General features: G+C 34.7%; 1 protein-coding gene across 1 annotated transcript in view; it reads right to left on the bottom strand.

Moving 5' to 3' along the window:
- Window positions 1–16,405, bottom strand: part of LOC137654833 (apolipoprotein E-like) — a 59,441-nt gene extending 43,036 nt beyond the window's left edge. The window contains exon 1 of the mRNA XM_068388789.1: window positions 16,386–16,405. Within this exon, the coding sequence (XP_068244890.1) occupies window positions 16,386–16,405 (20 nt within the window). The remainder of the gene's footprint in view (window positions 1–16,385) is intronic.
- Window positions 16,406–23,294: the final 6,889 nt, after the last annotated feature.

Genomic DNA, 23,294 nt, shown 5'->3' on the forward strand with positions numbered 1-23,294 from the left:
ACATTATTTCTTGATTATCTATTGTAATATTAATTATTCAGTTTTTTCCTTTCTTATAACAGATTCGTTATTCCTTTTTGCTTTATATTTACTATTTATTGAACAAGTGGCTAGCACTCATTCTTTATAATTGGCTGTTACTTATATCTTGAAGTTCAAACTAATGATTATATGAAGCCAAATTAATAAATAACTAATTATATCTAGAAATTAAATTCACATTAATAATTTAGCAAAACTGAATTAAGAAATAAGTAATATAAATGAAAAAAAAAAATATTCCAGGAAATTATAATAATTCCTCTCATGATATTCTATTCCAGGTATTGAATAAGCATAATGAAATGAACAAAAAAATGAGGACGTGGAGGAGAGAGAGGAGAGGAGAGAGAGGAGAGAGAGAGAGAGAGAGAGAGAGAGAGGTGGTGTTGTGTTCTCAGCATCCCGCACTATTATTTGTCTAAGGGAAAAAAGAAGAGAAAGTTTTATCCATTATACTCTTTCGTCCTTCGTTTTCCGAATGAATAACGCCTTGTCGCGATAAATGTGGCCACGCCCTTACTCTCTCTCCTCTCTCTCTCTCTCCTCTCTCTCTCTCTCTCTCTCTCTATTTTATTTATATAATTATATGAAATATATATATATATATATATATATAAATATATATATATATATAAATATATGTAATATATATATATATATATATATATACTGTATAATATATATATAGATATATACATATATATATATATATATATATATATACTGTATAATATATATATAGATATATACAGAGAGAGGAGAGGACAGACAGACAGGACAGACAGACAGACAGACAGACAAGACAGACAGACAGACAGACAGACAGACAGATAAATCAATTATATATATATATATATATATATATTATTGTTCTCAAGTTTTTTTTTCTCTCTCTCTTTCTCTCTCCTCTTTCTTCTCTCTCTCTCCTCTCTCTCTCTCTCTCTCTCCTCTCTCTTCTCTCTTCTCTCTCCTTCTCTCTTCTCTCTCTCCTTCCTCTCTCTCTCTCTTCTCTCTCTCTTCTCTCTCTCCCTCTTTCTCTCTCCTCTTCTCTCTCTCTTCTCTTCTCTCTCTCTCTCTCTCTCTCTCTCTCTCTCTCCTCTCTCTCTCTCTCTCCTCTCCTTCTCTCTCTCCTCCTCTCCTCTCTCTCTCTATTTGTTAGCTCTTTTGAAAAAAAAATGTTATAGTAATTTACCCCTTTTTAGTGTTATTTTCTTCTTCGAAATGGAAGAAAGACGTAAGTGTTTGCCAGAGAGACAATAGCCTTATGGCCTCGGTATATCCGGAAGCTGCTATATGAAGCAAAACACGCTTTTGTTAAAACAATCTGTTAGCCGGAATAGTCATGACAATCACTCTGACTTTTTTTTTTTTTTTTTTTTTTTTCGGCGTGTGTGATTAACCGTATTATTGACGACCTCATTGATTTTGAAGGCCAAGGATAATGTGTTTCGGTGAAACTGCCCGAAATAATGGAATTTGTTTACGGTATTTCTATTTAATGACGTAAAAATGTATCATATATATATATACACATATATATATATATATAGAATAGATAGATAGATAGATAGATAGATAGATAGATAGATAGATGTGTGTGTGTGTGTGTGAGAGAGAGAGAGAGAGAGAGAGAGAGAGAGAGAGAGAATTATATTTTATATGGGCTAATTTTATATTTACATATAATGTTTGTATATGGTACGTATATATATATATATATATACTTATATATATATATATATATACTTATATATATATATATATATATATACTTATATATATATATATATATATATATAATTGTGTATATGTATACATATGTGTATATATACATTTATATATAAATACATATACGTATGGATTGATATTTTGTGTGTGGATGTGGCGACCCCCACATTTCCCCTTTGGAACTTACAGTGAATGCAAGTGGCCTTGGATGAAAAGTGCAAATCTCGACACTTGTTTAATTAGATCGCTTCTGTTTCAATCTCCACCCCGTTCACCCAGTTAGTAATTAATAGTCCTCAAAACCTATTCCGTAAATACTCATTATTTGTTATGAGAATAACAAATAATGAAACTGCAGGGCTATTGAATTGTATTTATCTCCAGTAATGTCAATCATGTCATTTGGGAGGAACAAGGAGTTCAAATGTGTCTTTTAGATCAATTTAAGGTATATTTGTAATTTTTTCATGTTTATTTTCCCCAACATTTATATGTAGTTCCGTAATATTCCCCAAGATGGATATATGTTGAAATAAGACAATAATAATAATAATAATAATAATAATAATAATAATAATAATATTAACCAGTTTTCTTGGGAAATTGTAGTCAACATTTAACTGAATTCTTATATATATAAGATAATTATTTCTTAATTTTGATTAACAACTGTGTTTCCTAAAACCTTTCCGGTATCATCTAAGAAGAAACTTATGAAGAATTTATTCCGTATCATATCATATTCACAATTTCATATTTTCCTTAAATATATAATGAGTTTAGACTTCTCTAATGTAATTTAAGTTAGAATAAAATATTAGAAATGTTAGTAAAGTGTTTCACAATGCCTTTGAGTTACAATGATATTCCTTGATATAATTCAGTTTTCGAACGTTTATTCTTGTTTATGTTTTAGCTTTTAACTCCATTTTACGTATTAGATGATTACATATTTTAATGAATATCTAGTATGATTTTCCGTACGTTATTCTATTAATATTGTATCTTTCATGATTTTTTATCTTTACCTACTTCTATTATATTCCTTCAAATTATTCATGGATTTGGAATTTATCTAATATTTAGTCTTAAGGATGTTAATTTCAAAGTTGGTATATATATAGAAATTGAAGAAAATTGTTTATAGTTGCTTCTTGGTCGGCAGTAGTAAATAGAATTCTACTTGGAAACTGAGAAATAAAGTTATTCTCAATTGAATGAATAATATCTCTGATAAAAAAATGTCATGCTTAAATTCTCTCTCTCTCTCTCTCTCCTCTCTCTCTCTCTCTCTCCTCTCTTCTAAAGTAGTGCCACTTGTAATGCACTCTCATACTTGGAATGCTGATTCTCTCTCTCTCTCTCTCTCCTCTCTCTCTCTCTCTCTCTCTCTCTCTCTTTCTAAAGTAGTGCCACTTGTAATGCACTCTCATACTTTGAATGCTGATTTTCTCTCTCTCTCTCTCTCTCTCTCTCTCTCTCTCTCTCTCTCCTAAAGCAGTGCTACGTGTAATACACACTCCTACTTGGAATGCTGATTCTCTCTCTCTCTCTCTCTCCTCTCTCTCTCTCTCTCTCTTGGAATGGCAGACTTCTATGCCTCACGTGGAGAGCATACTCACACTTGGAATACATACTCTCTCTCTCTCTCTCTCTCTCTCTCCTCTCTCTCTCTCTCTCTCTCATTTTTTTTTAAAGCGAAGCCTTTTATCCAGAATAAATCCTCATCCTTCTAGTATCCTGTGGGATGGTCTCACCTATTACGAGATCATGGCACTTGCCAAGAGTCGACTTATGACATGAAGGTGGCTTGTCACTTTAGACGCGTCAAAAATTCTTGGGTTTTTTAGACGATAATTCAGGAATAAAGAGAACCGAAGACGGAAGAACAGAGTCAGGTAAGATATTACCCTCCAGTTTTATTATTTTCATTTTACAATGAGAGAGAGAGAGAGAGAGAGAGAGAGAGAGAGAGAGAGAGAGAGAGATATTAGATGGAGGGAAATGTTGAAAAAAATTCTTAATGCAGAAGAAAAAATACCATTAAATGTATCATAGGATTTAGTTTGGAGTTATCCAGAGATGGTTCAGGAGAGAGAGAGAGAGAGAGAGAGAGAGAGAGAGAGAGATTAGACGGAGGGAAATGTTGAAAAAAAAATCTTAATGCAGATGAAAAAATACGATTAAATGTATTATAGGATTTAGTTTGGAGTTATTCAGAGAGAGAGAGAGAGAGAGGAGAGAGAGAGAGAGAGAGAGAGAGAAATGTTGAAAAAAATTCTTAATGCAGAAAAAATACCATTTAATGTATCATAGGATTTAGTTTGGAGTTATTCAGAGAGAGGAGAGAGAAGAGAGGAGAGGAGAGAGAGAGAGAGACGGAGGAAAATGTTAAAAAAAATGCTTAATGCAGAAGAAAAAATACGATTAAATGTATCATAGGATTTAGTTTGGAGTTATTCAGAGATGGTTCTGGAGAGAGAGAGAGAGGAGAGAGAGAGAGAGAGAGAGAGAGAGATTAGACTGAGGGAAATGTTGAAAAAAATTGCTTAATGCAGAAGAAAAGATAATTAAATGTATCATAGGATATAGTTTGGAGTTATTCAGAGATGGTTTGAGTATAAGAGAGAGAGAGAGAGAGAGAGAGAGAGAGAGAGAGAGAGAGACTCTTATTAGGCGGAAGGAAATGTTGAAAAGATCTTCTTAATACAGAATAGAAATTAAATGTATCAAGGGATTTTGGAGTTACGCGAAGATGGATAAAGGAAACGTACGAAGGAGAAGAAAAAAAGAATGAGGAGACGAATAAGATAGCCTTGGGTCTTGGCAGTATATCTTTTTTTTTCTTTTATTATGAAAATACAATTACATTTAATAACTTGATTTTTTTCTTTTATCAAGAAATACTCCTTTACAAATTATATTTTACATTTTTGTATATATATTATATCTATTATATAAAAAAATGACAATTTTATTATTTTTTCTAAATATGTTTTATAAAACTTGCGTCAAACTCAGCTTTGTAAAATTTACAATATCGCAAATTCTAGTATTACGAATATTGATATGTGCTTTATGTGTCTAGAGATTTCAAAATGTTTTATTTCTTTGTATGTGATATTAATTGTTTTTCATCACGAATTTCGGTATGTGGTCTATACTTGAAGAAATTTCTATTTTTATATGATCGAATTATTTTTATTACGAATTTCGATGTGTGCTTTTTTTTGCATATCTTATTTATTTTAATACGAATTTTGATATGTGCTTTTATACTTTTATTTATTTATTTTTTCTTTTATGATCTTAAAAAATTGTAACTAATTTCGATATGCTTTATGCTTTCAAAGATTTCTTTTTTTTATTGTCATATAATCTTCAAAAAAATATTTCGAATTTAGATATGTGCATTATGCTTTCAAAGACTTTTTTCTTTTCTTTTTTTTTTTGCCTATCTATATTTTTCACGAATCTCAATATGTGATTTGTTTTTAGAGATATCCTCTTTTAATATGACATATTTTTCTTTTATTGAATTTCAATATGTACTTTATGCTATCAGGGATCGTTTTATGCATATGATCTAACTTTTTTTTTTTCGTCACGAATTTCAATATGTGCTTTATGCTTACATACATTTCTATTTCTATCTGTAATTACCTAATTTTCGTTTTTCATTTGCAGGTAAGCGGTGGTTCCTGTGTTGGTGAAACAGTTATCAATTAAGTACAGTGGATCTAGTCACTAACTATATCTGGTATTTAGAGTCATCAGCCTTGAATCTTTTAAAATGTGTTTTATGTCTGTGTGTTTTATGTCTGTGTAGTCTTTGCGCATACAGGTTACCTTTTATTGTAGGTTATTTTTTCTGGCAGGCATCGCGTATTACAATTTAAACGGGTGTACTTTTGTCCCTTTTTTTTTTTTTTTTTTTTTTTTTTTTTTTTTTTGGCTTATGTATTTAACTACTGTATATCATTATAAAAGATTTTTTAATGTAAAGCTCTCGGTTAGATGTATATGAACTGGGTTAATTAAAACACTTTCCTATTTTCGTTTAACAATCCTTAGAAAGCTTGATAGGAAATATCCCATAGCTAAAACACCAACTAAGGTAATGCTGCAGAAATTTATCATCAAAGAAACAGAAATATATTGAATAAAGGAAGGTGTTTATATCCACTTAAGTGTTTCTCATTGATTTAGATAGAAAATAATTAGCTTATGCTCGTAAACTAATATGACTACCACAATAGTTCCTCGCATACTTAAAAATTTAATGTTTTTCTCATTGCTAATGCAATTCACGTACTTTGAAATTTCATGTTTTTATCATTACTATTGACGCTCACATATTTGAAATTTAACGTTTTTATCATTTCAATTGTAAATCGCGTACATCGAAATTTAATGTTTTTTTTTTTTTTTTTCATAACTATTGAAATTGTCTGCTAGACAATGACAGCATAAAGAGTTGATCTGTTTAAAGAAGTTTGATTTCATTATTTCATGTATTTTTCTGTCTGCTGAAAGTTTGTTTGTTTCCTATCTTTAAAGTTAAAAACATGAACTCGGAGCTAATATTCAAGTTTCTTCTCTCCCTATGTTGTTGTTGCTGATGTTGTTGTTGTTATTGGTGTAGCGTTTGCTGTTCTGTTTGATTTGTTGATTTTCATATCAGTTAAATTGACGTAATTATATACAGTTTCCCTCTATGGAGAAAGTGGCATTAAAATTATTCCTATTCTTCAAATTACAGCTTTGTCTGTAAAAGGAGAGAATGGATTATTTAAGCATAGTTTAATGTTATATAGATAACCAATGTTCAGTTTATTTGGTTTATTGTTATAAGCAAAGATAGATTGAAAGGTTTCAATTACGTTTTGGGGAACGTTTATACACACACACACACACACACACACACATATATATATATATATATATATATACACACACATATGCATATACTTATACACACACACACGTATACAGGCAATAGCGAATCTTTCAATTGTAAACCCCGGATCATACGCATATTGAACGTACAGTAATGTTTTGCATTGGTCTCTCTCTCTCTCTCTCTCTCTCTCTCTCTCTCTCTCTCTCTCTCACTCTCTCTCTACGTGTTTCATTTACTTGATATCTCCCTCACTTGATTGTCACTACACCTTTCCCTTTCTCCTCATTCATTAATCCCTCCCCTGCCCCTCCTAATGTACGTATGATTTGCCCCACCGTTGCCGTTGTCTGGACGTGTCATCATTCACCGTGCTATCGCTCTCATTATCAGTAGAAATGTCAAGATACTAAATCCCTCCCCGGAGTTTATGGGGGACGGAGTCATTAAGGAAGTAGAACAGAGGAATAAAACTTAATTTTTCTAGCATAGGGGTGTCTTTGGAGATTAAAGCGTTAGAATATGGGTGATTAAGGGGAGGTTCCTCTGAATAAATGAGAGATTGGCGTTCGAGAAATTAGGTCTTATTTGTTTAATGGCTGAGACATGATTTGGGTGAGACGAGGTGGAACTAAATACGGCTCCCCGCTCTTTAATTGACATGGTTGGGTGTTCTTTTAATGGGTTTTTGATGTTTTGATGCTAAGATTCGGATGATAATGGAAGCGTAGGATTGAAACGAATGCTGGTGGCATAGAAAAATGAGAAGTATATTGGTAAAAATATCAAATGGGTTAATAATAATTTTTTAATTACCGTCTTCAATTACACTGCTCTGACTCCTTCAGTGTATGGTGAAATTGTAGTAGACAGTATACTAAGCCTCTGTACGTAAACGTAGCGTGTAGTCTAACGTCAATCTTCCCTACATAATAAAGAGTTAGTGGTCGTTTATATTTCTTTATATATATATATATATATATATATATAATGTATATATATATATATATATGTGTGTGTGTATATATATATATATATATATTTATATATATATGTATATATATATGTATATATATATATATATATTTATATATATATATATATATATATATATTTATATATATATATATATATATATCGGGTCACACTCAGCTCTCCCCATCCCTCGGGAGAGGGGAGACGGAGTAGTCATACCTGTGCATACCTATCCAATTATTTAGTCGTCATTTTTGACGGGTTTTGTATATTAGTTCGAAAGAATATTGAAAGGAAAAAGGACCTTTCTTCCAGTATGATATGATAAAGACATTGTCAAGCATAGCCATGTTAACAATTCAATAGCTACAAAAGCGATTAACGAGGAATACCTAACGGGAGCAACAGTATTACGTAAAGAACTTTGCAAGTTACAGGTACAGTGTGGCGTTGTTCTCGATCCCGAAGTGAGGTAGAGATATATTTCCATTGCAGATGTGATTGTGTTTGTATTTTTCCAGTTCTATTATTCGTAGGTTCAAGAACCTTTGTATCATCTAAACTCTTCATCATTATAATGAAAAATAAGTGAAAATGCAAATGATAATTTAGATATTTGTTAAATGATAATCGATTATTGTTAGGATAAGAGAAATCTTGAAAAGGGTATCGTTAGTATAAAAAAAATACCGTAAAGTAGGATAAATAAAGGAAGAATGTTGGAGAAGAAAAATCTCAAGTTTGTGAACTCGTTCGTATTTTGGTGCGCATATTACTTTTTTGTACATTGTATAGCTCAACTCCGTCAACCCCCCTCCCCCCCCCTCCCCCTCGAAAAAAGAAGTAAATTGATTTGATCTTTTGACATATTTACCTGTTGGGTAACGGGAAAGATCGAGGAGGAGGCAGAGAATTAGATGGCGAGATAAAGTGAAGGATGATATGGAGAGAAGAGGGAGGCAGAGAATGAGATGGCGGGATGAGGTGAAGGATGATATGGAGAGAAGAGGGAGGCAGAGAATGAGATGGCGAGATGAGGTGAAGGATGATATGGAGAGAAGAGGGAGGCAGAGAATGAGATGGCGAGATGAGGTGAAGGATGATATGGAGAGAAGAGGGAGGCAGAGAATGAGATGGCGAAATAAGGTGAAGGATGATATGCAGAGAAGAGGTTTGGTGGAAGGAAGGCATGGGAGAGGTCCCATCAGGCAACCGATCCCTTAACGTAGTGATAACGGTGGAACAGAAATGAAGAAAAAAAAATATATAATCTTGTAAGTTGTCTAGCATGCCATGCATAATAAAATACCACTTACTTATTTATTTTGTATATTTGTATATTTTTTTTTCACTTATCTCAAAATCCTCAGAGAGAATGGAAGGCTAAGCCGACTGCCAGGTCAGGATCTATTCCCCTGAAGATTAAACCAAGTCATAATATATTTCCTCCCAGGGGCAAAGTTATGCTGCAGCGGAGTCTTAGTGGAAGGAAAAATAATCGACATCAGTGGTGAGCGGCAGGTCTTTCAGGAGATTAGGGAACGGGGACATGACCCCCCCCCCCCCCCTCCCCAACCCAGATGTTTGCATTATTGCGAGGAAAGATTTTGTTGTGATAATGAAGGCACTAGGGCCCATTTTCATCCCCCCCCCCCTTTGCCGTCTAAGATTTCTGTTTATCTCCCGTCACTCCAAGGACGTCTCCCCGGCCTTTAGTATTCAGAAGGTGAAACAACCTTCCTTGACTCCTACGCCACTTTTACTCCTGCGACCGGAGCTCAAGGGACACGATATAGTTCTCTTGATTTTATTTTTACCTCCCATAACGAAGTTGGGAGGAGGTTATGTTTTCGCCCCTGTTTATCCGTTTGCTGTTTGTTTGTTTGTGAACAACTTCCTGGCCACTATTTTACTCATAGAGCGATAAAACTTTCAGGGATTAGTTTCCATGTTGAGACGTGGAAGCGATTAAATTTCGAAAGTCCTAGGTTAAAGGTCAAGGTCAAGGTTGAGCAAAAGCCCAAGTTTGCACATGGTTGTCACGCAAATTTCAAATACGCCTACGGTCTAAATTGATTCAGGGAAAGGCAAGCTGGTTTCGAAAAAATAAGCTGCCTTGGCGGAGATCTGCATTCTCAGAGTGCTTTTCTAGATTTTTGTTTTCTTTTATCGTCATGCTGAAGCGAGAAAGCATAAAGAACCAAACCACCAGAAGACGGAATGATAAAAAACAGCGGTATATTTTCGAGTTATTTCCATCAAAGTGGTAGTCAAGAGTTCCATTAAAAGGTAGAAGTGGACCGTTATTGTTTATTATTGGGCAATAAATGTTCCACTTGTCTCTTGCTTGTTTTCAGCGAGAAGTTTGTTATTTTCATGATTTTCTGGGTGAGAGAGAGAGAGAGAGAGAGAGAGAGAGAGAGAGAGAGAGAGCTCAAGTGGTCATTAGGAGGAAAAATTGTGCAGATGAAAATGTCATGAACGTCCTTGGATAACTCTAAATCCGTTTAAATCTCTCTCTCTCTCTCTCTCTGTATGTATATATATATATATATATATATATGTGTGTGTGTGTGTGTGTATATATATATATATGTATATATATATTATATGTATATATGTAAATAATATATAGATTGGTGGTCATGAAGACTATTCAATTGGATATACATTTCTAGCAGTCTCAGATTAATGTAAAAAATTCATTCGTCACAGGTATTCACAGAAGCTAAGAACATGACAAACGTAATGTAAATTAGCTACAAATCATCCTTAGGTATTTGCAGCCTTTGGCTAGAATGCTCAAGTTACATTCTAAGTGGCATCTAATCTGTTTTAAACCTCACTAAAGAAATAATTTACTGAGAGTAAGACACAAATATTTAGCAAAACTCTTTGTTTATTATACGCAATATTTTCTATGTTTTTACTATTTTTATTGTTAGAAGATTAAAAAAATACGATCTTTCATTTGTGAAGATTAAAGATTTAATTATGTATACTGATATTTTTTGTATATTCTCTAGTTTCCGTTTTATTTTTTATGTGATGGAGTTTTATATGGAATAGCTCATTAATATGCAGTTGATAATATTCTATTATGATACAGTATCATGATGTTCTGCTTTGATTATATAAATACACAATCTTTGCCTAATCTTTTCCTAATAGCATATATATATATATATATATATATATATATAATTTTTTTTTTTTTTTTTTTGGTATAATTAGGTTTTATTTTACTTCCACAGTTAATTTCATGCTGTTTCTCATATACTCGTATTTCAAGAAACATTGAAAACATAAACCAAACAGACGACTGTGACAATATCTGTATCAAGCCCGTTTTTAATGAGTGCAAAAATCTTGTTAAATTTTATGATCAATTGATACGATATTTACTCGCATTAAAGAATCGAGTTATTGCAGTTTTACGAGGAATCTTCCGTGCGTGATGAGAAGCAAGTGGTGCTCCAATTTGCTTTTGTTTTAATGACTGTATCCCGATTTCTTGGGAGATGTTTGTCGTTCTGCTTTTCGAGGTCAAATCTATTGTTGACTCCAATTATTGGTTAGTCATCGGTTATTCGTGATGGTTTGCTCCATTTTGTGATTTTGTCATTATTTTGAAATTTCCTGGTTTTTATCGGTTAAGGTGACCTAGATTTTATCATCATCATCAGCAGCCGTCACTAATCCACTAAAGGACAAAGGTCTCAGGGATGGCCTTCCACTCGTTTCTGTTTATGGTCTTCCTATGCCAGTCAATCCATCGTCTTCTCCTAGGGATTAATTCTGTTATTCTTAATGTCTGTTAAGACATTGATAAATGATATATTTGCTTTATATTCTTTTAGTGACAACTTTTGATAAAATGATCTATGCAATAGTCATCTTATGCGATAAATTTAGAATTACGAAGGCAAAAACAGGAGTTACTTTAAGGTATATACCGAAGGTTGTGGTGGTAGCTGTCTTGGGAATGTCTTCTGGATCAGTGGGCACCTGATGATATCCTTTTAGGAGGTCGAGTATGGAGAAAACCGCTTTGAGCAAGTAGGAGGTCACGTCATCGATGCTTGGGAGGGGCTAGTGATCCTGTCTGTCTGCATGTTTAAACGTCTGTAATCCCCACAAGGGCATAGGGAGCCATCCTTCTTCAAGACGATGTACAAGGGCCACGAATATAGGCTTGAGACCTTTTGGCAAAGGCCCATTTCTTCCATTTCGGCGAACGTTTGTTTAGCAGCTGCTAAACGATCCGGTGCTAGAGGCCTTGAATTTGGCGAACATTGTGGTCCCAGTTTCTTTGATATTATTATTATTATTGTTATTATTATTATTATTATTATTATTATTATTATTATTATTATTATTATTATTATTATTATTATTATTATTATTACTTGCTAAACTACAACCCTAATTGGAAAAGCAGGATGCTATAAGCCCAGGGGCTCCAAAAGGGAAAATAGCTTAGTGAGGAAAGGAAACAAAGAAATATAAAATATTTTAAGAAGAGCAACGAGATTAAGATAAATCTCTCCTATATAAACTATAAAAACTTTAACAAAATAAGAGGAAGAGAAATAAGATAGAATAGTGTACCCGAGTGTACCCTCAAACAAGAGAACTAACCCAAGACAGTGGATGACCATGGACAGAGGCTATGGCACTAATCAAGATTAGAGAACAATGGTTTGATTTTGGAGTGTCCTCCTCCTAGAAGAGCTGCTTAAGTGATAGATACCATGTTTGGCAGGACCCGTGGGCGTTTAGCGAAGTTCTGGACGGAAGACTTCAAGGGACGACATGAGGAGATGGGCATAAGAATCTGTGGGTGAGATGATGTGGAGAGTGAGGTCGGAGTGGACTGCTTGGAGAGGTGTCAACAAGTAAGAGTCTGCATTGACTAGCCGACTTTGAGCAACATCAACCAAAAGTAGTAATATGGTTTAACGTTAAATCCAACAACAGCTCTCGTAAGAATTAAACGAAAATCTTACAGAATATCGTTGAATAACCTCTGTGGCCTGTCTTAGATGACAGACCAAACGGGCCAAACACAACAGACAGTCAAACGAAATCTAATTGAAAGGTCAAGGTCATCTTGTGGGGAAGGTCAGGTCGGGCAAGCAAATAATTTTGTTACCAGATGAGGTTGCCTCCGAAGCCACAACCTATTGTTTTTTTTTTTTCCTTTATCTTTACTAATCCTGTTTGTAGATTTACATGTTTAGCCAATAACATAAAATTATTTCAAGAGAGATTTCTTTCTGAACTTTTACTAGTATTACTAGTGTACGCAAACCGTCAAAATGATGACTAAATGTTATCTCTCTCTCTCTCTCTCTCTCTCTCTCTCTCTCTCTCTCTCTCTCTCTCTCTCTCTCTCTCTCTCTCTCTCTCTCTCTCTCTCTCTCATCAGAGTGTGACTATTTTCTCTCCCCCATAATTTAGCAATGCCTCTGTGTGACCGGAAAGAATAAATATATGATATATATATATATATATATATATATATATATATATATATATATATATATATATATATATATATATATATATATATTATATACTGTATATATATACATATATATACATATATGTATATATATATATATATATATATATATATATATATATATATATATATATATATATATAGTATAACCAGACACTTGTTCTGTATTTTATAGGTCTTATTATTATTATTATTATTATTATTATTATTATTATTATTATTCTTGTGTAATCATTATCATCATCATCAACAGCATTATTACTATTATCGTTATTATTTTTATTTTTCATTACAACAAAGGGCTGTTTACCCTAATGGATGCCGATCCAAATAGCAAAACACATGAATTATCAACAGCTATTCTATCCTCTTCATTATCTTCATTGTATTCAGTCAGTATATTTTCCGTGAATTTGAGCACCGAGTTACGGATCGAGACAGAAAATAGCGGAAACTCGAATACGTAAATAATGAAACCGGAGATTGGTAAAGAATGTCTGGATATTAAATATTGTCAGATCGGACTCCATTTTAGAAGAAATGACTGCTCAATAATAAAGAAAGTGTGCTGGATATTTGAAAGGCCTAGCCAGGTTACTGTTTTATTCAGAATTGTTTTTGCGGGAAAAGAACGTGGGGATGATATTCCATTGTTTTGCTGGAACTTTAGGCCTAGGAAATATTCACACCGGTGTGTGCGAAGGCTACTCACACACATACATACATACATACATACATATATATACACAAACTCAATTATACCATCAGTAATACTCAATCGGTAATCAGTCGGCAATGTCTGTCAATAAAAAGCTCAATACCTTGAGGGGAAGAAAGTTATTATTTATTATTATTATTATTATAATTAATATCATTATTATTAATATTATTATTATCATTATTATCATTACTTGCTAGGCTACAACCCTAGTTGGAAAAGCATGATGCTATAATCCAAGGGCTCCGACAGGAAAAAATAAAGGAAATAAAGAAACTAAAAGAAAAGTAATTAACAATTAAAATAGTATATAAGAACTGTAACAACATTTAAAGAAATCTTTTATATATAAACTAAAAAAACTTGAAAAAACAAGAGGAAGAAAAATAAGGTAGAATAGTGTGGCCAAGTGTACCTTCAAGCAAGAGAACTCTACCCCAAGACAGTGAAAGACCATGGTACAGAGACTATGGCACTACTCAAGACTAAAGAACAATGGTGTCCTTCTCCTAGAAGAGCTACTTACCATGTCTAAAGAATCTCCTCTCCCCCTACCAAGAGAAAAGTAGCCACTGAACAATTACATTGCAGAGTTAACCCCATGATCGAAGAGGAATTTTTGGTAATCTCAGTGTTGTCAGGTGTATGAGGACAGAGGAGAATATGTAAATAATATGCCAGACTTCAATATATGTGAAGGCAAAAGGAAAATGAACCGTAACCTGAGAGAAGGCTTCTATGAAGTACTGTCTGGCCAGTCCAAGGACCCAATAACTCTAGCGGTAGTATTTCAACGGGTGGCCGGTGCCTTGGCCAACCTACTACCTAGGCCTAATTTTATATTTGTATGGAATATTTCCTGCCGCATGTCTAAAGGTAATATGTTTCAAGATATCTGATACGCTGTATGTCATGTGAAACACGTTGTGTTGTAAATCAGAATTCTCCTGCCAACGATAGTCCTTAACTTTGGGCAGAGCTCAAAAAGTTATTTCTTGAAAACTCGTCTTTGCATTTAAATCCAGAGAGGCATCACACTGCATTTCGAAGACTTGGGACTCGTATTCTTGCTACGTAAGATTCATGAGAAAGTCTTAGTGCTTGAGGTTCCATATCAAAACTTTTCATACATAGTAAATTGGGTCTTATGTCATAACGATACTTACACAACGGGCTGCAGAATGGCAAGAGCCCGTGCTTGGCCAGAAGGGCCAGGTAATCTACAACAATAGCCATTCCTACTCTTAATTTTACGTACGAATTATTTTCATAAAGATTGTTTTTCATTCCTAATATATGTTAACATAAATTTATGTTAACCCCATGGATTTGCTTCCCGTTTTAATTCAGTTTTGTTGAAAGATTCCTTTGTTATTATTGTTATTATTATTATTATTATTATTATTATTATTATTATTATTATTATTATTATTACTTGCTAAGCTATAACCCTAGATGGAAAAGCAGGATGCTATAAGCCCAGAGGCTCCAAAAGGGAAAATAGCCCAGTGAGGAAAGGAAACGAGAAAAAGTCGAATATTTTAAGAACAGTAACATTAAAATAAATATTTCCTATATAAGCTATAAAAACTTTAATTAAACAAGAGGAAGAGAAATAAGACAGAGAATAGTGTGCCAGAGTTTACCCTCAAGCAAGAGAACTCTAATCCAAGACAGTGGAAGACCATGGTACAGAGGCTACGACACTACGTAAGACTAGAGAACAAGGGTTTGATTTTGGAGTGTCCTTCTCCTAGAAGAGCTGCTTACCATAGCTAAAGAGTCTCTTCTAACCTTACAAAGAGGAAAGTGGCCACTGAAAAATTCTGTGCTGTAGTAACCATTTGAAAGAAGAATAATTGCTTGTTTACCTCATTGTTGTCACATATATGAGGACAGAGGAGACTTTATAAATAGGCCAGACTATTCGGTGTATATGTAGGCATGGGGAAAATGAACCGTAACCAGAGAGAAGGATCCACTGTAGTACTGTCTGGCCAGTCAAATATGTTTTTATTATTACCTCCGCCAAGGAGGTTTTATTTTTACTTAAGTTTAATTATTTATTTATCTATTTGTTTGCCTGTTAGCAGCGTCACGCCAAAACCTCTTGCCGTATTATGCCCCTGAAGAACCCCCCCCCCCCCCTTTAAAATTTGAAGATGTTCCAGATCAGGATCGGTATTATTATTATTATTATTATTAGATCAGGATCTGTATTATTATTATTATTATTATTATTATTATTATATTATTATTATTATTATTATTATTATTATTACACAGTAGATAAATTCACGGTCAACATATGAAAAGGGGAAGGCTTGGTCCGTAGACTTGAGTAAAATTTTGACAATCTTCATTGGCGGAGATCTGATATTTGTGATTCCCCTTGTCTACTTATTAATTTTGCAATGGTGGTGTGGTTCGGACAAGTAACGCCAATGATGATAATGACGATTATTTAACGTAACGTTTTGTGGTTATACACTTACCGAATGATACTGGATGGCATCACGTTATTCCATGCATTCTTGAAGCTATTTAGTTATCTTACTTACTTCCCAAACTTCCCATAACATCGTAGTTGTTTTGAAAATTGAAATTCCCCAGAGAAATAACTACTTTTTTACGGAACAGAATTTTATTCAAGAGCCAGGTATGTAATTAGGATAGTGTTTTTTCATTCGTAATAAGATTCTGTTGTTCATTCACAAGCCCGTGACGTAGTATGAGGCTTCGCTTCAGGTAGTAGCTGACTCTGGAGTCTTCAATTATTACTTGATATCAGATATTGATCGAGGACTACAGAGAAGCTTGGAGGGACTCGGTTTACATCCAACATTTAACGCTTAAACCTTAGATAGGAGAATCGTTGTTTTACTTACGGTGCACATAAGGTTTAAGGTTTAAAACTCGTTCATGAATGGTAGAGGCAGGGGACAGTGACAGTGCCTGAAAAACCATCACAGCGTTCTAGAGACTTACAGTATATACATATGATCAGCGCCCAAGCCCCCTCTTCACCAAGGCTAGGACCAGGGAGGGCCAGGCAATGACCGCTGGTGACTCGAGACTTATGGGCTCTCCCAAACCCCCGATCCTGAACTCACAAGGATGGTTAGGTTGCAGCCACCAAAGGAACTAACGAGTTTGATTGCGACTCGAACCCCAGTCTGACGATCACCTGGCAGGGAAATTACCAATAGACCACTACAACCCTGAACTGTTATTTATTCCTAAAACACAATTTGATTCTTTAAACGCAGTATTGTGCCTAAAAAAACAAAATCTACATAATTATTAATTCTATTCGGAAACACGGCCTTAAGTTGTTTTGCTATCAAACTTAAGAACTCGCAACTTTAATTAATTCTGATCACGCTGTGCTGATATCTCAATCAAACCATCGTTTTAAATCCAATATTTTTGTTCTTAACATTCACTTTTGTTGAAACAAATTTCGTTAAAATACAGCTTTGTTCCTGTAAAGCTTTTACCTAATGCATGTTTTATATAGAGTCTTGGTCATAAAATAGCTTGTCTTCATAAAGATTTTTGTCTTAAAAGTATTTGGTTCATAAAGAACAGTTTTTTTTTTTTAAAGAGTAGGTTCTTAAGATCTTCTTTTATTCTTTAAAAGGTCCAGAACACGTTTTATCCTTTATCATTCTTATCGGAATCACTCAGAATTCAAGTTAGGACACAACAATGCTACAGTATAATGATTAAATAATTCTTTTTCAATTCAAAGCAATAAATCTTTCCATTTTAAAAGGAAACCCAAAATTTTCGCGTCATTAGCTAAAAGTTAGTTACGTATTACAAATGACCGAGTAATGAGAAACGTAAGGAATCAGGGAAAGAGGCAATTAGACTCTTTAAAAGTATTCATTAAAACTAATTTCCCGGAAAACGTTTTGGGAAACAAATTATCCTGCTGAGTCTCTCTCGGCCTCAGTGCCATGAAAGTTATTGGTATAACTTAAGCTTAAGTTTAAAGGATATTATGGACGATTAGTCGCATAGTATAAACAGGATTCGAAACTTTGCCAATATTATATATATATATATATATATATATATATATATATATATATATATATATATATATATATATATATATATATATATATATATATATATATATATATATCAATCATGTGTGTGAATTAATGCGTTGAATTTGTTGATGTCCCTAAGGGACGAAATAACTAACTCCAGTCAAGTCTTTTCATTTTTCCTTCATTGGCTATAATTCATTTTATACTCATCACGTGTCAGATTTCGTGATTCCTACACATACAAACACACACACACACACACACACACACACAAACACTGTTTTAACTTTTGGCTCAGTTGTATGGGAGCAGTTGTAAGTGTCACCACTGCCTTATTCTTACAAATCTACGCGGTTTTGAATGTGGCCCAGCCTCTGCAAAGATCATGATATAGGAGCTAGTTCCAGCACCTTTACCTTATATGGTTTGATGAGAAACGGGAAAGCTACATCTACTGATAGGGAAAATGTGCATGATGAAATAGATAGCTCATTAATGCATGTTGCATTCCATCAGTGTTCCTTGCGGGGTGCACTGTAGACATCACTTAACGGTCTTTGCAGCTTTCCTTCGGCCCCTAACTATTTCTTTATATCCTCTTACTTTACCCCTGTTCCCTTATCCTCCTTTTCATCTTTCTATCCTACCTCTTCAAACTCATATCTCATAGTTTAACTCTGAATTCCCTCGAGTGCTGAATGGCCTAACAGGCCCCAACGCCGGAGCATGAAGCCTAAATTCATAAATCCAATCCTATCCTAGTTCTTCAGTGTCTTAGTCTCTGAAAATGTGATGAAATCTTTCTCCTGTATTTTCCCCGAGATGAAATTTTTTTGGACTGCGGAAAGTAAAATAGTTCATCGCAGTTTTTTATTCTAATTTTGAACTTTCAGTAGTCCAATAATTCCCTCTTATTTTTTCATTTGTTCTATTCCCTAAATATATTATCATTTTTTTTATCTTTTATTAGGAAATACACATTTACAATTATTCTTAGAATTATTTGTCGAACCATTTAACATAAATATAGTTACAAAATACGAAGCTGCGAACATAATTATAAGACATTACTTTTCTATGACATTTGAACAGCTTTTTCATACTTTAAGGAAGTAATCTTTATAAATGTAACAATGCACATAACCTCATATTGTAATGTTTCTTTCTTGTTTGAGAGAGAGAGAGAGAGAGAGAGAGAGAGAGAGAGAGAGAGAGAGAGAGAGAGAGAGAGAGAGAGAGACCGGTTGATTGAAGTGGTACGGTTAACTTTAGACAGGCTGCCACTCCGGCCTCACTTAAGTGAGCTAAATATGATGGATTCACAGTTTCGAAGTTGTGCTGCATAAGATTCTGTAACTTAACCCTTCTGTCGGTTATAACCTTCGTATTCTGTTCCTAGATGCATTTTTAATCAGATACGAAATGGGATGTACAATCGTTCTATCAGAATGCCAAGTTTGAAAACGATATATTCCAACATATATTCACGTATCCCTTTCTGAGAGGGGTTCCCTAAACGTGGTGAAAGGGTTTTAGTGTCACCATGGTCAGTAAAGGTGTACTAGTCAGATGTACATGGTCAGTAAAGGTGTACTAGTCAGATATACTAGGCTCCACACTTGTAAAAGTGATACTAGGTTGGTTTGCTGTGAGCGATCAAACAAAAGTCTCCAACCAATTACCAATCCGTAAATTGGCTAAACCCCAGACGCGAATATATGCCTGAGGCCTTAGTCCTACTGTGCACTAGAGATGGCTGTATTTTCTATATCCAGATGTAGTTTTCCATACGGTTTTTAGTTTTCCTACTGAGTGACAGCGGCATTTACTATATCCAGATGTAGTTTTCCTTGCGGTTTTTGGTTTTCCTCCTAAGTGACAGCGGCATTTACTATATCCAGATAGTTTTCCATACGGTTTTGGGTTTTCCTACTGAGGGACAGCGACATTTACTACATCCAGATATAGTTTTCCATACAGTTTTTAGTTTTCCTGCTGAGTGAGAGCGGCATTTGCTATACCCAGATATAGTTTTCCTTACGGTTTTTGGTTTTCCTGCTGAGTGACAGCGACATTTACTATATCCAGACATTATTTTCCATACGGTTTTTGGTTTTCCTGCTGAGTGACAGCGACATTTACTATATCCAGACATTATTTTCCATACGGTTTTTGGTTTTCCTGCTGAGTGACAGCGACATTTACTATATCCAGATATAATTTTCCATACGGTTTTTGGTTTTCCTACTGAGGGACAGCGGCTTTACTATATCCAGATATAGTTTTCCATACGGTTTTTGGTTTTCCTACTGAGGGACAGTGGCTTTACTATATCCAGATATAATTTTCCATACGGTTTTTGGTTTTCCTACTGAGTGACAGCGGCATTTGCTATATCCAGATATAATTTTCTATGCGGTTTTTGGTTTTCTCACTGAGTGACAGCGGCATTTGCTATATCCAGATATAATTTTCTATGCGGTTTTTGGTTTTCCTACTGAGTGACAGCGGCTTTTGCTATATCCAGATATAATTTTCCATGTGGTTTTTGGTTTTCCTACTGAGTGACAGCGATATTTACTATATCCAGATATAATTTTCCTTACGGTTTTTGGTTTTCCTGCTGAGTGACAGCGACATTTACTATATCCAGACATTATTTTCCATACGGTTTTTGGTTTTCCTGCTGAGTGACAGCGACATTTACTATATCCAGACATTATTTTCCATACGGTTTTTGGTTTTCCTGCTGAGTGACAGCGACATTTACTATATCCAGACATTATTTTCCATACGGTTTTTGGTTTTCCTGCTGAGTGACAGCGACATTTACTATATCCAGATATAGTTTTCCATACGGTTTTTGGTTTTCCTACTGAGGGACAGCGACATTTGCTATATCCAGATATAGTTTTCCATACGGTTTTTGGTTTTCCTACTGAGGGACAGCGGCTTTACTATATCCATATATAATTTTCTATGCGGTTTTTGGTTTTCCTACTGAGTGACAGCGGCATTTGCTATATCCAGATATAATTTTCCATGCGGTTTTTGGTTTTCCTACTGAGTGACAGCGATATTTACTATATCCAGATATAATTTTCCTTACGGTTTTTGGTTTTCCTGCTGAGTGACAGCGACATTTACTATATCCAGACATTATTTTCCATACGGTTTTTGGTTTTCCTGCTGAGTGACAGTGACATTTACTATATCCAGATATAATTTTCCTTACGGTTTTTGGTTTTCCTGCTGAGTGACAGCGATATTTACTATATCCAGATATAGTTTTCCATACGGTTTTTGGTTTTCCTACTGAGGGTCAGCAACATTTGCTATATCCAGATATAGTTTTCCATACGGTTTTTGGTTTTCCTACTGAGGGACAGCGGCTTTACTATATCCAGATATAATTTTCTATGCGGTTTTTGGTTTTCCTACTGAGTGACAACGGCATTTGCTATATCCAGATATAATTTTCCATGCGGTTTTTGGTTTTCCTACTGAGTGACAGCGATATTTACTATATCCAGATATAATTTTCCTTACGGTTTTTGGTTTTCCTGCTGAGTGACAGCGACATTTACTATATCCAGACATTATTTTCCATACGGTTTTTGGTTTTCCTGCTGAGTGACAGTGACATTTACTATATCCAGACATAGTTTTCCATACGGTTTTTGGTTTTCCTACTGAGGGACAGCGGCTTTACTATATCCAGATATAGTTTTCCATACGGTTTTTGGTTTTCCTACTGAGGGACAGTGGCTTTATTATATCCAGATATAGTTTTCCATACGGTTTTTGGTTTTCCTTCTGAGGGACAGCGACATTTGCTATATCTAGATATAGTTTTCCATACGGTTTTTGGTTTTCCTACTGAGGGACAGCGGCTTTACTATATCCAGATATAGTTTTCCATACGGTTTTTGGTTTTCCTACTGAGGGACAGCGGCTGTACTATATCCAGATATAGTTTTCCATACGGTTTTTGGTTTTCCTACTGAGGGTCAGCGACATTTGCTATATCCAGATATAGTTTTCCATACGGTTTTTGGTTTTCCTACTGAGGGACAGCGGCTTTACTATATCCAGATATAGTTTTCCATACGGTTTTTGGTTTTCCTGCTGAGTGACAGCGACATTTGCTATATCCAGATATAGTTTTCCATACGGTTTTTGGTTTTCCTACTGAGGGTCAGCGACATTTGCTATATCCAGATATAGTTTTCCATACGGTTTTTGGTTTTCCTACTGAGGGACAGCGGCTTTACTATATCCAGATATAGTTTTCCATACGGTTTTTGGTTTTCCTACTGAGGGTCAGCGACATTTGCTATATCCAGATATAGTTTTCCATACGGTTTTTGGTTTTCCTACTGAGGGACAGCGGCTTTACTATATCCAGATATAGTTTTCCATACGGTTTTTGGTTTTCCTACTGAGGGACAGCGGCTTTACTATATCCAGATATAATTTTCCATACGGTTTTTGGTTTTCCTACTGAGGGACAGCGGCTTTACTATATCCAGATATAGTTTTCCATACGGTTTTTGGTTTTCCTACTGAGGGACAGTGGCTTTACTATATCCAGATATAGTTTTCCATACGGTTTTTGGTTTTCCTTCTGAGGGACAGCGACATTTGCTATATCCAGATATAGTTTTCCATACGGTTTTTGGTTTTCCTACTGAGGGACAGCGGCTTTACTATATCCAGATATAGTTTTCCATACAGTTTTTGGTTTTCCTACTGAGGGTCAGCGACATTTGCTATATCCAGATATAGTTTTCCATACGGTTTTTGGTTTTCCTACTGAGGGACAGCGGCTTTACTATATCCAGATATAGTTTTCCATACGGTTTTTGGTTTTCCTGCTGAGTGACAGCGACATTTGCTATATCCAGATATAGTTTTCCATACGGTTTTTGGTTTTCCTACTGAGGGTCAGCGACATTTGCTATATCCAGATATAGTTTTCCATACGGTTTTTGGTTTTCCTACTGAGGGACAGCGGCTTTACTATATCCAGATATAGTATTCCATACGGTTTTTGGTTTTCCTACTGAGGGTCAGCGACATTTGCTATATCCAGATATAGTTTTCCATACGGTTTTTGGTTTTCCTACTGAGGGACAGCGGCTTTACTATATCCAGATATAGTTTTCCATACGGTTTTTGGTTTTCCTACTGAGGGACAGCGGATTTACTATATCCAGATATAGTTTTCCATACGGTTTTTGGTTTTCCTACTGAGGGACAGCGACATTTGCTATATCCAGATATAGTTTTCCATACGGTTTTTGGTTTTCCTACTGAGGGACAGAGACATTTACTATA

The sequence above is a fragment of the Palaemon carinicauda genome, chromosome 15 (assembly GCF_036898095.1).
Source record: "Palaemon carinicauda isolate YSFRI2023 chromosome 15, ASM3689809v2, whole genome shotgun sequence".
Lineage (NCBI taxonomy): Eukaryota > Metazoa > Arthropoda > Malacostraca > Decapoda > Palaemonidae > Palaemon > Palaemon carinicauda.